The sequence below is a fragment of the Scatophagus argus genome, chromosome 20 (assembly GCF_020382885.2).
Source record: "Scatophagus argus isolate fScaArg1 chromosome 20, fScaArg1.pri, whole genome shotgun sequence".
Lineage (NCBI taxonomy): Eukaryota > Metazoa > Chordata > Actinopteri > Scatophagidae > Scatophagus > Scatophagus argus.
This window is the reverse complement of record NC_058512.1, coordinates 9,635,671-9,651,410: the sequence shown is the minus strand read 5'-3', so window position 1 is coordinate 9,651,410 and position 15,740 is coordinate 9,635,671. Positions and strand designations below refer to the sequence as shown.

Below are 15,740 nucleotides of genomic sequence, written 5' to 3'. Positions count from 1 at the left end.
TCAACCGACAGTTAGCGGATGTTCCCTTCAGGGCGCGCTGACTTATGGGTAATGTAAGGTGCAGGCAGCGCGGCACGTTGGAGAGCGGTGGTGAAAAAATAGCTTCCGCAGTTCCGTCAGCTGGCGAGGCTAAGTGTTTTGTAAGTGTACACTGCTGGCATGTTGAAGGCTTGTTTCTGCCGTGTTCCTCAAGAGTAACAAGGTAACTACGTCAGCGCTGCTCGTCCAGTCCTTCCATTACAGCGCAACATGAGTCTGAACGAGCACTCGCTGCAAGCGCTGTCCTGGAGAAAGCTGTACCTGAGTCGAGCTAAACTGAAGGCTTCTAGCCGGACATCAGCCCTGCTTTCTGGGTTTGCTATGGTAACACTGACTTCAAATGGCCTTCCTACTCTTCTGTGATTAATCAGTCATGTTAGACAGCATTGACGTGTGTATAAAGTTGTTTTTCTGCTGTTTTCCCCAACTTTGCTTTCCTTAGGTGGCTATGGTGGAAGTGCAGCTGGACAACAGCTATCCTTACCCACCTGCTCTCCTTATTGCCTTCAGTGCCTGCACCACAGTGCTCGTGGCTGTTCACCTGTTTGCCCTCATGGTCAGCACCTGCATTTTGCCCAATATAGAGGCAGTCAGCAACGTCCACAACCTCAACTCAGTGAAGGAGTCTCCACATGAGCGAATGCACCGTCACATTGAACTGGCATGGGCTTTTTCTACTGTTATTGGTACTTTGCTCTTCCTGGCTGAGGTGGTTCTACTTTGCTGGGTCAAATTTTTGCCTGTTAAGCCCAACAAGTCCAGCAATAATACCGTTTCATCTGGTGTGGCTGCTGCTATTACCTCCACCTCTATTATGGTCCCCTTTGGTTTAGTCTTCATAGTCTTTGCAGTGCATTTCTATCGGTCCTTGGTCAGCCACAAGACTGACAGACAGTTTCAGGAACTGGAGGAGCTGTCTAATCTCACCAGGCTACAGAACGAGATGGACAACAGAGGGGAATCTTCCATCTTGCAGTCTCCAAGTTCACATTTCCCATAGATAAGCACAGTGGAGACACATCTGTGATGAACTCTTTTGACTCCTTGGGACTCCTTCAAGCCAGAAGCTACATTATTGGCTTGTATTTTTTTTTTTTACAGGAATGATGATGTCTCACCTCTTTGTTGTGAAATTTACTTATGTGAAGAGTTTGTATTTTCTAGGAAAATATTTGATCAACTGTGAACTCACAAATCTGCCATAGTGCATGTAACTTGAAATTGAGGTCTTAACTGTGATTGTTGCTTGGTTCATCTCTTACATTATCACAGAGAGAGCTGAACAATAACTTGGAAAGCTGTCTGTTCCCTGCTGGATTTAGTTACCCATTTGTCAGTGAACACTGATCATATACTGTATATTACCGTGCTGTGTTTTGTAAACAAGTGTTTAACCCTTATTGTTCACTCTGTACATGATTTCTTGTAATTTTCACTGTTTGCAATTGTAATGCCTGCTGTTTGTATAGACTGACTCTTGTTGACTCTGTTGTTTGATAATGTTTGCTGTAGCACAGGCTGTGATATTAAAATAAACATTTTTACCAAGTGGCATTTAAAGTTTCAGAATTTCAAAAACTAATGTGGTTTTACTATTTGAAAACTTATATCTAATGTTACCTGTGCAACTTATGTAGGGTTTAAAACGACACACCAAGAAAATTATGCAAAAGCAATGTATTAAGTTCATGAGTAGACTTCAAATCACCAGTTTTTCATCCTTATGTTAGATAACCAACTGAGTCAGTCCTATCTGATGGTGGATTTTCATTTCTCTTCTCCATTTTTTAAAGAATTAAAACTGCTGAAAAACAGTTCAGAGAAACTGACGTTGGAGATGCATTAAGAAGTGAAAGTCACAGTAGTGGGAGGTTGATATGCGCTGTCTTGTGGGTACAGATATTGCATCACAAATACAGGATGGGGAAGGGTGGTGATGAGAAGAGACACTTTCCTTTCAGGCTGGTTGTGGGAGTTAGTATTTTATTAAATGATTAGATAAACGGTTAAGCAATGAACCAAAGACAGCATGTGAGCATTCTTAGTGTGGCTCATTTATCAGTTAACTATTTACAAGATCAAAGGTACTTTCAGAGAGCTGTGACAATAGTTAGCAGCAAACCTTTCATTATCATGATTAGTTACAGTGTTTAATTGTCCATGTTGAATCAGGTTAGCCAGATGTTTTGGGTTTGTTTCATTTCCAAGAACAACTTGTATGGGTGTAAATGTTCTGACAAAAATTAACATGCTGAATAACATTATGGGTTTTTTTTTTTTTCAAATTGTTTTTTTATTCTCTGAGTGAGCGTGTGGGTTCATGGTAACTTGCCGTTGGTTTTAATGGCTGTCTTTCTTCAACACTGATCAAGGTAGGCTGACTGGGCTTCCCTTAAAACCGACTGCATATTCACCAGATGTAGCTTTAAAAAAAAGAGAGAGAGACATGTTCATATTTTAATCCACAATAATGCAATGGAAAGGTGCTTTGATATCTATGATTATTTGACTGTGGTGGTGACAGACCACTTGTAAACTCCGAGAGTATCCACACTCAAAATATTTTACCTGTGGAATTGGATACTTTGTTGGTGTTGGTGCTTCATCCCTTCCAAAATCAGACAGGGTCCCACATTTTGCTACTCCATCTACCCAAAAGCCTTCGTAAAGCTGGCCTTTGTCAGAATAGTAGAACTTTCCATTACCATTCTTCTTGCCATCTCGCCAGGAGCCCTCATACCAATTTCCATTTGCTTGGACAGAATTTGGTAAGCAAAAATTTAAAATTCATCATAGACAAATGAATTAATCTATTTCAGGTTAAAAAAAAATGTAAACAAAGCAAAGTTCTCTTACTAAATCGAATGATGCCCTGTCCATGATTCTTGTCCTTCAGCCACTCTCCCTCGTAGATATCTCCACTCTCATAGTACATCCTTCCCCAGCCACTCCGATGGTCCTCACTCCACTCCCCCTCATAAACTGCTGAGCTACTGTAGTAATACGTCCCATACCCCTAAGGAAAAAGAAAATGATGCAAAATGTAGCAGAGAGTTCAGTGATATACTGTCATGGCATGCATGCATACAAAACAATATATCAAATACATACATGCTTTTTTCCAGTTTTCCATCCACCACAGTACTTTTTCACATGCTCCTTTGTTTCTGGGAGTAACACACTGTAGGTACCGAATCCATCACGTTTTCCAAACTTCCACTCTCCGTTATAGATGGCTCCAGACTTCTTCCAAACCTGAGTCCCCTTCCCTTTAAAAAGCAAGGAAACATTTTTAGTTTAAGGTTTCTTTATGAGTTTCCAAGGGTAAATTTGTTGTCCAGACAGAAGATTCAGCATTGTAGAGTTAAAAAGACCAATTCAAAGAACATCAAAATAAAATATAACATACAATACACAAAGCATGAAAAAGCTCACACATGACAGTATCTTACCATGCTTCTTGTTGTCCTGCCACTCTCCAGTGTACTCATTCCCACAGACCGAGAAAACTGCACACCGCAGTCCACATTTCTGTGACTTAATATCCAACAATGTTGAGAATGGATGATTTTTTTGAGATGTTTTAATATATGGCATGGCGGGGGTAGCTTGATGACAACCCTGTAACATAAATTATGAAACATGTTAGACCCGTGAAGTTGTACAGATTCCCTTTATATTACGGCCATTTCAGAGAGGAGAAAAGCTCTACACTGCCCCTCTTCCGGTGCAGGAGATCAAATGTACAGACAATTTTAGCCAAAAGAGCACAAGGGAAATTGTGTATATATGTGAAAGGTTTAACTAAATACAAAACATACTACAACATAATACAAACATTAGATGTGTATAACCAGAGAACGTCTGTTTTGATAATTTTTATATACAGTGTGGATAGATAAACAATATATATATAAATAAATACGAAACTCCTCCAAAAACAAGAAAAGTGGGTACACACTGATGCACATGAACACACTCAGGATAAAGTTACGCAACATCTAATGAGACTGAGTTTTAGTGAGTGCATTTAGTCAATGCTAGCTAACCTAGTTACTAACATTACTATACAGTGTAACACCGGCCAAAGTAGGACGTCAAACACTCATTCGAAGGAAAGTACTTGTACCTTAGCGATGTGTCCAAACGGATGACTTACTTAAACTCAATCCGCTGGTAAACTCAAGCCATGTAACTACCGAATAAATTAAGAAAACATGTCAGAGAGGTAGGCAGCGGTACAAACTTTACTAGCTAGTCAGCGACCGCGAGGAAGCCGAGCTTTCGTTGTATCCTAGCAACAGAATGTTGTACTATAGTTAGTGTAGCATAAAGTAAATTAAAAGTCGCTTTTAACTTTTAGTTAAATGTGCACTCCGAGCTGAAACTGATGCCTGAATCGTTAATATTTACTTGAACCATTTTTTAAAATTTTGTCATCTCGTTCAACCTCTGTGCTTGCAGACACTTTGTTCCGGTGTGCGCATGTTCTGTGCAGCCCTGTTAAAACGCGTCTGAGTGGACCGTCAGTGTGAGGAGAGAGACGCGGGGTGGACCCTTGCGAAGCCGTCCTCTTTGCTTCATCAGCTACTGTACCACAATGTCCAAACCGAAGTTTCAGACGGAGTGGGAGGAAATTGACGAGGAATATCAACAATTACAGGTGACTGAAAACACTCCAACAAGTGCATTATCTGTGCTAGATTGTTGGTTGAAGCTTGCCGTGGATACCCCTGACAGCCGATGTTCTAGTGTCTACGTTAGTTTTGATAGCTATTTCATATTCGCCATTCATTCTCATCCCAGCCGTAAACGCAACACTGAGCCAATAACTGCGCTGTTGGTACTAATATGCGAAGGATGGAATACGTATCACTGGACGCTTATCCTGTTTATTTTTACTGTTACATCCGTTGCTTACAGCCGCTAACGTTAGCAGCAGGTTGCTTGCTGCTAGTGTGTTGTGCGGCTAATGAGCATCTACAGTATTGTTAAGTTGGCTAACTACCCCAGGCTACTATTGTGCGACTGAGTAATGTGAACAGACTGCTAAAGTTACAACGTTGCTGAAACTGCTCGGAGGTCGTAAAGGTACCTGCACGCGTTTGTTTATGTTGCTTTGCCTGAGTGAATTAATTCGTAACGTTAGTTATTGAATGCATCATCATACATCACAACCACGCTAGCTCATGTCCGCTAGCTGGCAATCTTGAAACAACAACCGGAGTAGTCGATAATAGGAAGGAATACCTCTCACTTCGAGGTGTTATAAGTCATTGTGTGGTCTGTGATGTACTGGCACCATCAGCCCTCTTCCCGTGGGATATCAGACAACTGAGGCCGTCAAATTTAAAAATGTGGAGCTGCTCCGTAGGGAAAGACGATGAAGGTGACTGTCAAATGTTGGGGGATTTTCTTAAAGGCAGCTTACACGCTCTGATGAATAACTAATGAAACATAAACCTATTCATATTTGTTAATATGCTTCCTTCCAGATTCTATATTTTTCAGTCTATGGCATTTTAGATTCAAGTCCTAACTCAGAGGGTTTGAAGAGACTTGTAAAATAACAGATCCTTTTAATTGGCCATATGCTAATGATATGAGAAAATCCTGTGATGCACAGACATAGAAAACACAGTACCGTAATAAGTTTGATTAACTGTCTGCTTTTGCCGTCCGAAAGGTCAGGATATGGATTACTGCTTATTCTTTTTGCCACCATATCAAATTTAATTTTCCCTGTCCAAAATACGGTGTGCTTTGTCTACATCTGCATTTAACACATTTTCAAGCACACCTATAAAGGAAACGAAAAGGAATGTGCAGTAGCTGACAAAACACATTTGTTCTGCTTCAACAGCCCCATACAACACAGTTCTCTATATTCTATGCTAATAAAAAATTAGCATGAGAATGAGATTGGGGGGGGGAAATGGGGGGACTTGTATGTCTACCAGCATGCATGCATATAAATGGAGGTATGTATTTTCAAGTTTCATGGACTGTTTGTGTTCTGAAAGAAGGGTCAAACAAAATTTCACAGTGTGAAGCATTTTCATCTCTTCATGAATAGAGACTTTGTTTGCCCACAGCTTTTCAGTGTTGTCCATTGAGAATTAGGATGCATTTTCACTCTTTAAAATAAGTGATAACATTGGACTGTGGCAAATTTGATTTGTTAATTTCTGTGTTGGAGCACCCATCAGCGGTGCTTTGTGATCATACATTTGTGATTGCCTTTGTCTCAGTTTGCAGGATGACAAGTTTGTCACACTGAATCTTTTTCTTTCTTTCTTTTTTTAATCACTAGGAAACTCACAAAATATACAGACAGAAACTTGAGGAGCTCACCAACCTTCAGGCCACATGCAGCAGTGCCATCAGTAAACAGAGAAAATGTCTAAAGGACCTACGGTACAGCTTGGCCAAGTAAGTATTCTCTGATCAGGACTGGGACACCTTGCCGTATTCCTTCTACTGAACAGGTTGTGGAAAGTGTGAATGAAAGGTTTTATTTTGTTAACAAAAGGAACTCAAGGTTTACAGTTACTCAAAATTAGTAATTTCTGGAAATGGCAGGTAGTAAAGCCACGTTAAATTGTTATTATCTGTATCACTCTGAGAAGAAAAGAAACGTCTTCATGGGGAGCTTTAAGATATTCCTCCTTCTCTTCTATACTTTTTCACAATCATGATCATTTTGTTTTTCCTTCACAGGTGTGCAAAAACATGTGATGAGAAAGAATTGGAACTTATAGCGGACATCAAAACACAGATCAAAGAGAAAGAAAATGTGTTTTTTGATATGGAAGCATATTTGCCAAAGAAAAATGGGTAAGTACAGTGTTTTTTTATGTATATATATATCTACTTTTCATTGAGCGTTACAGACAATGTTATTTCTCAATTTTGTTTTTGTGTATGTGTGTGTCTTTTTTTCAGACTCTACCTGAATTTGGTCCTGGGCAATGTGAATGTAACGCTTCTCAGCAACCAGGCAAAGTAAGTGAAGTATTCAGCCTTAAGGGCAGCATGAAATGATTTAAAAGGGTTTAAACTCTGAATGTGTGTATTTGTGTGTCTGTTTCCCATCTTCCCACTGTCCTCCATTCATATCCATAGATTCGCCTACAAAGACGAGTACGAGAAGTTCAAGCTTTATATGACAATAATCCTGATGTTTGGAGCAATAACCTGCCTCTTCTTTCTCAACTGTCGGTGAGAGGACTTTTCCACCTCATTCATTATTGTCTTTGACTCATTAAACTGTGGAAGAGGGGCTCACTTTTAAAAAAAAAAAAAAAAAAAAAATCTTTATTTCTGTTTAGAGTCACTGATGAAATCTTCAACTTTTTGCTGGTGTGGTACTACTGCACATTGACCATAAGAGAAAGTATCCTCATGAGCAATGGCTCCAGGTGTGTGCTTGTTCTTATTTCTTTTTCAAAAACTTAATTGAAAATACAATTAAATGGTTTCTCTATGATATAATTTGTATTTTGAAGATGTTCTTGCTGAATTACTGGGTTATACAGTTGTTATCTCTCCCTGTGCTCCTCAGGATCAAAGGTTGGTGGGTGTCTCATCATTATGTATCCACCTTTCTGTCTGGTGTGATGCTTACCTGGTGAGTTCTTGTCTTTGATTTCATAGTGACATGTTGCCTCAGCGATCCTGTTTGAACTTTTGTCTGAACATGCGGACTAGCGACTTCTAAGGCAGTAAAATCTGCAGTTTCTTCGTTCAGTTCAGTTTTGCTTTACCTTGTGTCTTTTCACAGGCCAGAGGGGCCCATGTATCAGATGTTCAGAAGCCAGTTCCTCGCCTTCTCTATATATCAAAGTAAGACTTTAATCTGTTCATTAGACTTGGAACACAATACATTTCATTGTTATTTACATACAGTATGCTGTGGGCTCTCTGAGTTCTAGGTGTTTTTTGTGTCATGGTTTGATTTCATTTTTATTTAATCAGCATCCATTCCACTCATACAATCTTTTCAGTTGGTCTGTGCAGTTTGGTGAGACAGTTTCTTATTTAAAATAATGTATATTTTAAAAATGTGCTGTGCTTACCTGTTGGTATTAGTACCAACAGGTCGTTCTTCCTCAGAAAGCAGCAGTAATTTCTTCCTTTTGGTGTGATGTTTAGGAGTTAAAACATGTTGTCCCTCTTCTGAAGAATTGTTGTTATAGATGCATCTTTGTACTAATAACTGAACAAAAGTTTCAGTTCTACCTGTTCTACTGTGTTGCTAATAGCTAAAAAGGAGGAGATAAGAGAATAAGTAACTGAGGACAGAACCCGACCTTAAACATGACATCAAAGCAGTCAGATGCAAAAGCTCAGCAAGTGGCAGAGATGCAGAAAAGGAAGATGCATTCAGATGCATGATGTGATGGGGTCAGGGTTTTAGGTTATAAATCAAATGAAAACAGTCAGATGGACTTTTTGAAGTCTCACCTATCAACTTCAGCTTAACATGACATAACGTAACTTTGTTGTACTTTTGTTTTGAGGACAGAGTGACCCCATTTCAGAGTGCAAAGCTTCACATCAAAGGCTGCTATTGACTTTTTTTATTCCCCATCAAATAATGTTTGAAACTAGTGATAAGCTGATGCTAGTCCTCCAAAAATTGTTTTCCTTTCCAGTACTGAGTTGGTCCTAAAATGATTTGTTCAATGTGCCGTAATCTGTAACTCTTGCCATCCATTTGTCCTCCAGGCTTCGTTCAGTTCCTTCAATATTACTACCAGAGCGGCTGCTTGTACAGGCTGCGAGCTTTGGGAGAGAGAAATCAGCTGGACCTCACAGTGGGTAGGTTGTAAGCTATTTTTGGTGATAGTCATTTCAATCGTTTGCACTCTTGAGCCATCTGCAAGGCTCTGTCAGGGAAAAATAGGGTAAAGGTGAGCGATGGAGGCAGCTATTAACATCAGCAGGTTGCCGCACAGATGTCAGGAGTAATTTGAGTAAGACCTTGGTGAATCTGCTTCTCAGACCATCTTTGATGATAGTTTGTTGTGTGGACATGTCTGAGCAACAGCTAGAGCCCAGTATTCTGTGTCATGTTGTCCCCAAGGTCACTGTTAGAGTTTTGTGTCTCTGCAGAGGGATTTCAGTCCTGGATGTGGAGAGGCCTCACTTTTCTTTTGCCATTCCTCTTTTTTGGCCATGTAAGTAAAAACTTTTCTTTTTCTCTTCATTTGTTTATTATCAAACTTCAGCTTTAACGCCATATTCCAAGTATTTTAAAATCAGGAGGACATTGCACAAGGTCACACATGGTGCCTTTTTAAACCAGCAGTCATTGTTTGATTAAGCAGATTAAAAGAGCACACAATTACACAATTCTGCCTCATCTGAGGAGATGAACAGAATTTACTTTGCAGCCAGAGTGTGCAGCTACTTTATGAAAGATAATGCGTCCTCTTCCTTCACAGTTTTGGCAGCTGTACAACTCGGTGACCCTGTTTCGTTTGGCAGGACACGAGGACTGTAAGGAGTGGCAGGTAAAGACCGCACTGGCAGAGACACGTCGAGACAGATTAAAAATTGTTTGGTTCAGAAGAAAAAGCTTGACGTTTGTGCATTATGCCTGTCCTGTATCAACGTAGTGTTCACACAAGCACATTTGAGGAGTTGGTGATGTGAGTTTGCCACTGAAGTGAAGTCAAAAGACATGCAGGGAGAGTTTGTCTCCAACAGACATGTGCAGCTCACATGCTACACTCAATTTATTTTAAGTTACCTATGATAAGGTCTTGTGTAGTGTTTAGAAAAAGAAGTTAATTCACCTATTCAATATGTCCTAACCATTCAACATTTCCAAATCCAGATGTAGTTTCATTTATATAAACACATGCCACGACTTGTCTTGGAATAAAACATTTTTCCGTCTTTGTACTTTCAGGTATTTATGCTGGCACTGACATTTCTCGTCCTGTTCTTGGGAAATTTCCTCACCACTTTGAAAGTCGTCCACCAAAAGGTTCAGAAAAACCAGGAAAAGGTGCAAAAGAATGACTGATGCAAAAACTCAGCGAGACACCTCAGATTCTTACAAACGGCCAGTAGTTTTGAAGCAACGCGCACAATCGCTTGATAGACTGACCACAGTCTCTTCAGGCCGAGAAAAGACGAAGCTGAAACCGTGAAACCGCCGTTTCTCTCAGGCTTTGATGACAACAGCAGCGTCCATCCAAAGTATCTGGCCAACAGGCTTCTGCTTTCTAATGGCTCATCATCGATGTTGCTGCACAGACGGTCGCGACACATCAAGTGGCGTTCGCCTGATAGACGAACAGTTTGACGCTTTATCCTGTATATATAAAAAAAAAAAAAAGAAGTGAGTGGAAAGAATGCGTTTTTATGTGGATGTTTGTGTTAGTGCATGAATCTGTCAGAGAGCCTTTGTTCAAATCATATGCAACTAAAAGAGGGCAGGTAGCATCGATGAACAGAATCTAGTTTGCCTTTGAAGACCTAACGTCTGTCACGTACGTGCTTCATACTTCTGTGAAGTAGTAATTGTCAAACTGTCTCTGTGGCTTGAACAGAATTGTTCGACATGGCACTGCACTTCATTTCTCCAGTTGTCTAATTTTTTTTACATGTGGGTCTCAACTTCCTGTTGTGTTATTTCACTGCTTATCAGTATTTTTTTTTTGTTTTTGTTTTTAACTAGATTTAGTTCTTCTATTCCAAAAGACATAAACCTGACACTTGACTGCCCAGATTTAACTTCACTTTTCAGAAAAACAAAAAATAATCTCCATTGGATGTATTTTGTCTGTCTGGAGTTATTGGCAGCTCTGTTTCTGTTCTTTTTATCCAGTTCCGAAAAAAAAAAAAAGCCACACACTAACACTGGACTACAAGGGAATGCAATTTGTACAGCTGCTCTCTTCAGGCTGTGGTTACAAAAGCCATAATTGTTGTTGTATGATCTAACGCTTAAGTTTGGTTATGTGGCTAAGTCAAAAGAACACACACATAAAAACTTGAACTGTGTTTGCGAAAACAGTTGGTCCAGAGAGGCTTAAAGGAGGTTTCTGTGTGAACTCGGCCCTAGTTGTCGCACTGTAGTGGTCTCATTAACATAATACTAACAAATTATAATGGATACGTAGGTTTATTATCACTAATGGGCTAACTCTTTTTTTTTTTTTTCAAGCAAATGTAAAATTCAGTTTACTTGAAGTCTGCACACAGTTTGGATTTAATATTAGTGGGGGGAAAAAAAGCTACTAGTTCCCTTCTTGTGTTGTGTGATGTTGCAGAAATGTTTAACGATCAAATGCTGCTCTTAGCTCTGGGACTGTAGATACAGAAGGATAACTAGAAATGTGCTGTTTGTTTTTTTGTTTTTTTTTAAATTCCTATTAGCAAATTAAATAAAGTATTTGTATGAATTAACTTTTGACCAAATCTGGAGCTTCTGCTCTACTTCATTGTAGTTTCTTGTTCATCTTTGAAAGTACTACACAAGGGTCTCTTTTTTCAGCTAAAAGTTCAGATGGATTCAAACAAACAGCTGTAGTAATGTCAGGTCTCAAATGCCTTATTGTCCCTCCCAGCCTGTCATACTCAAGAAAAAAGAGGTTTTTCTCCTTTTTGTTTTTTTTGAAAAATCAGAAGATAGTAGCATCTCATTTGTCATTTCCCACAGTGCAATCATGTTGAAGAGAATCACGCATCACTTTTATTATTGAGGGAATATTTGAAGTTACAGACCGAAGTGTTACATTTCATAATGCGAGAGCTGCCATCACGCACAAAACAACTTGATTTCGTGTTTATGATGTAGCTTACATTAATGTTTTCATTGTCCATTTCAAGACTGTAACTGGTGCCTGAGTATGAACGGTAACAAGACAGTTGACATTCTCTCAGTCTGTGTACATTGTTGTAAAAAAAAAAAGAAATATTAAAAATTAAACACATAATTAAAAACTGACAATATTTCTGTGTTTCTTGTGCACAAAGAACTTTATTTCAGATTTGAGGCGGTTGCGGTCCTCATGCCTTAATAATGCAGCCATTTCATACATTCAGTTTTTGCAACACTAGTGGGCGCTGTTGGTAAAGATAAGAGATGTGCTTCTAGTTGACACAGCTCCAAAACAAGTTCTAAGTCATTTTTTTGTGCTTCCTGAAACTCTGTACATCAAAGTTTTTTTTATCACATCTCTCAAAGCTACAGTACCATGAATATATTGCATTTCAACAACTATTTCATCTGAGAATTTATTATCCACCCACAGTTTTTAAACCACATTACATGACATTATGAAAACCTTTCAACAGTTACAAGATAAAATAACTAACTTCAAATTCCTGGTGTTTTGATAAAGCATACCAGTCTGGAAACAGTACAAAATTTTCTGTTAGAAAAAAAAATATATATAAAAATACTACAAATTATATTTCCCTTACAAAAGTAAAAATATAGAAGGCAAGGGGCATTTTGAGTTGAATATCACTTTGGGAAATCTCCCCACTGCTGCACCTTCTTGCTAAATTATCTTTCCAGTTCTGTCATTAGCCATGTTGTTGTGGTGGTAAAGGATGACTTCACTACAGGACAGGGACTGATGAGTACTCTCTGAACCATACAGCTGTTTCCAAGCATCTGTGGTCTCTGAATCTCCAACAACTCTCAATGTGAACAAGGTCCTTTGTCCTTTTCTCTTCACAGAACCACACATTTCTTCTTCCTCTTATAGTTCCTCTGTTTTCGAATGAAGGCCAAAGTTCTTCTGGTGGCCTCTCTGAAAATGTCTTCCACGTTCTCCTGATATTTCGCCGAGCACTCGAGGTAGAGCTCTGCGTTCATCTGCTGCCGGGTCTCCTCGCCCTACATGCCGAATCGACCCAACACAAAGAATTAGATTGTATGCTTGTGTTATACAGCTGAAGAGTAAAGAAAACAATTTACATTTGGCAGAGATCTGATTGTATTGAAACCGTGGCAGTTAAATGTGGTTACAGGTTTTCGGTAAGATGCTTCCTCTTGCACAGACCCATTTTTTTACAGATGTGCACACATCTTCTTGCCTTACCTGTGTGTAAGTTATGGGATCCTGATTCATGGCCTTGAGCTTTCTCGCACACTCTTTATCCTTCCTGAGGTCAGTCTTGCAGCCAATCAGGATGATTGGAATGTCCCGACAGAAGTGCTTCACCTCTGGGAACCACTGGGTAAACAGATTTTAAGGATCTCCATTATAGTATTGTCTGTTCTTGTTAGCATCAGACTTGCTCATCATGCGTACTCGTTTGGACCATTTGGAAGCAGCTCTGAGCAGAGAAAGGCCAAGCACAACATTGTGTCCTACCCGCACACATGAGGGTTAATGTCCACATGCTCAGCTGCATGAGTTAATCATAGCCTGAAGAATGCAGCCAACACCAACACACCAGAGTCTAACAATTATTTACTAACTGAATCTGACCTCCACTTAAATGATGACATTCTTGTTCATCTTATAAATTATTACCTTAATCAGGACATTCTCAAAGCTGGTGGGGTTGGTCACATCAAAGCAGACTAAAACCAGATTAGCTTCTTGATATGAGAGCGGCCGTAGTCTGTCGTAGTCATCCTGTCCTAAAAGAATAAAGACATACAATACTTGTTATCTGATAAATGTAAACGAGTGCACACAACTGTAATTAACAAAGAACAGTAAGGCTAAACAGAAATTCTGCTGTGGATGCAACAGTCTGAACATAAAGATATGATGTATGTCACAGGGTTAGAGTAGATGCTTAAAACCACATCCTGCCTTCGGCTTCCTTTTCAGTTGATGTAAGCCACCCTGCTGCAATGCTACAGAAGATAAACTGTCAGTATAATCTGTCTGAACTTTTCCTGAAAATGACTGGGAAACTGTACGCAGGAACTTCATGTTTTCCACAGACATAAAGTTTTTGAAATGCAGAAAATATCTCAACTTAACACTAACACAAACCACAAGTTCTTGATATCCTAATGTGCCAAATGTGAACTCATCATTGAGTACAACAAATATCGACAAAATCACAAGTTCACAGCTCAGATCAGAGCCCAACTACCTGAGAATCTGACTACTTTCAGTACAAATGACATTTTTCAAACACAATTCAATCATCATAATCATGTTTGATGCCCAGCCCTACCCTTGAAGTGCCACATTTACAAATGACAAATATTAGCCTGAATCTAATATTGGTTGGTGACTAAATAAAGTACAGTCATGGTGAAAATATGAAGGAATTTAAAGCAGACATTCAGCACATTCAATCAGAAGGAATAAAGAGATCTTATTTGGTTTAGGTTCTTGAATTTTGCTTATTTGTGACATTTAAAAAACATATCTCGCACTAAATTTGCTTCCAAACATGACTCCATAACAGTTTGTCATTAGTTACTAACATGCTAACAGCCGGTCAGTTCCTGAAATACCATGTTGATGATGCTCTGACATCAACGTCAACCTTTACCGCTTCCTCTGTGTCTCCCAGTGCCTGAACGCATAGTGGAGCCATGTCTGAACTTAAATATATTTACAAAGATTAAAAAAAAAACCTCTGACATTCCTATGAGATCATTTATTTGTGCAGTGTTTCTATTACATCGCATTCAATGGAATATAAAGAGTGTGTGAGCACTGAGCACAGCATGCTCCAAACCCTGATGCCTTTTCCACATAACGTGAAGGTACTGCGCTCATACTAAAACAAGGAATCACAGACGTTTCAACATGGAGGTGATTTATGATAGAGTCTTACCAGCTGTGTCATACAGGTTGAGCTTTATCTCTTTCCCTCCGACAGAGATAGTGGTTACGTATTTTTCGAACACTGATGGGGCATATTTCTGTTTTTTTTGACACACAAGAGAAAACGTTCCATTTCATGGTACAGCTATAATGTATATGTATATATTGTTTCATATTTCTGACTTTATCTGACTATACTTATGAGTATGTACATATTAGTGATCCTCATCTGAACAGGAAATGGAGCTCACATTAATTTTACTTCATGTGATTTAAGAACAGGGCTGAGATAAGTTCAAATTTCAATGTGATTTTATATTTATGGCTTGAAAAAACATGTACTGATATATTGACATGGAAGCTCCTCTTACCTCTGGAAAATCGCCTTTGGCGTAAACCATCAGAAGTGATGTTTTCCCGCAGCCTCCATCTCCCACTATCACAATTTTAAGTTCTTCTCCCTTTTTTGCGGTACCCTTACCAGCCCCAGCACCGTTTTGTGTCATTTTGCCTCCAAACAATCAAACAGGTGCCAGGCAGGACGGGGCTGAAAATACTCCCTTCAGATTTAAGTTGAATACATGGCAAAGTCTGATTAATCTATATTTGGAAAGGCTGAGATGATTCACAGGCTGTGTCAAGAGAGAGGAACAGACGAGCCTCATGTTTAACCAGGTAGCATTTTCTGTTCACCACTTCCTGTTCCTGTCACTGAAGTTGTTTCTAATTGACCCACCAACGCTTCTCTCCTGTCCTATTATCAGCCTGTTCTCTGAAAGCATCTCTGAGTATGAGCAAGAGCTGTGGCTCAGTTGCACATATGGAGTAGCTGAGTCTGGCTGTTCTTACTTCCTCTTACATTGCTTGCTCATTGTATTTTCTGGGTGGGTTCTCTCTGTTGCACTGCCTCTATCCACAGCACGGTGCGTG

General features: G+C 39.4%; 4 protein-coding genes across 9 annotated transcripts; 2 read left to right on the top strand and 2 right to left on the bottom strand.

Annotated features, from left to right (window-relative positions):
* Positions 1-45: 45 nt before the first annotated feature.
* Positions 46-1,605, top strand: orai1b (ORAI calcium release-activated calcium modulator 1b). The gene is made up of 2 exons (XM_046374356.1): positions 46-363; positions 482-1,605. Exons 1-2 carry the CDS (start codon positions 250-252, stop codon positions 1,037-1,039), a joined length of 672 nt encoding a protein of 223 aa, XP_046230312.1. The 5' UTR covers positions 46-249; the 3' UTR covers positions 1,040-1,605.
* A 400-nt stretch (positions 1,606-2,005) lies between these two features.
* On the bottom strand, positions 2,006-5,408 carry morn3 (MORN repeat containing 3). Of its 5 annotated transcripts, none has more exons than XM_046374350.1 (7): positions 4,490-4,582; positions 4,169-4,234; positions 3,492-3,660; positions 3,151-3,308; positions 2,896-3,055; positions 2,608-2,792; positions 2,006-2,462 (listed from the first exon to the last, which is right to left on the bottom strand). In XM_046374350.1, exons 3-7 carry the CDS (start codon positions 3,634-3,636, stop codon positions 2,397-2,399), a joined length of 714 nt encoding a protein of 237 aa, XP_046230306.1. In that variant the 5' UTR covers positions 3,637-3,660; positions 4,169-4,234; positions 4,490-4,582; the 3' UTR covers positions 2,006-2,396. The 5 variants fall into 5 exon arrangements, with proteins under 5 accessions (XP_046230306.1, XP_046230307.1, XP_046230310.1 ...); XM_046374351.1 differs by lacking the exon at positions 4,490-4,582 and adding an exon at positions 4,453-4,471; XM_046374354.1 differs by lacking the exons at positions 4,169-4,234; positions 4,490-4,582 and adding an exon at positions 5,290-5,408.
* Positions 4,571-10,886, top strand: tmem120b (transmembrane protein 120B). Of its 2 annotated transcripts, none has more exons than XM_046374348.1 (12): positions 4,571-4,702; positions 6,353-6,471; positions 6,760-6,876; positions 6,985-7,044; positions 7,165-7,260; positions 7,371-7,460; positions 7,604-7,669; positions 7,823-7,884; positions 8,770-8,862; positions 9,157-9,221; positions 9,489-9,557; positions 9,959-10,886. In XM_046374348.1, the coding sequence occupies exons 1-12, from the start codon at positions 4,640-4,642 to the stop codon at positions 10,073-10,075; spliced, it is 1,017 nt and encodes a 338-aa protein (XP_046230304.1). In that variant the 5' UTR covers positions 4,571-4,639; the 3' UTR covers positions 10,076-10,886. The 2 variants fall into 2 exon arrangements, with proteins under 2 accessions (XP_046230304.1, XP_046230305.1); XM_046374349.1 differs by lacking the exon at positions 4,571-4,702 and adding an exon at positions 5,293-5,428.
* An 840-nt stretch (positions 10,887-11,726) lies between these two features.
* On the bottom strand, positions 11,727-15,622 carry rhof (ras homolog family member F). The gene is made up of 5 exons (XM_046374357.1): positions 15,182-15,622; positions 14,821-14,908; positions 13,548-13,657; positions 13,110-13,244; positions 11,727-12,904 (listed from the first exon to the last, which is right to left on the bottom strand). Exons 1-5 carry the CDS (start codon positions 15,314-15,316, stop codon positions 12,740-12,742), a joined length of 633 nt encoding a protein of 210 aa, XP_046230313.1. The 5' UTR covers positions 15,317-15,622; the 3' UTR covers positions 11,727-12,739.
* Positions 15,623-15,740: the final 118 nt, after the last annotated feature.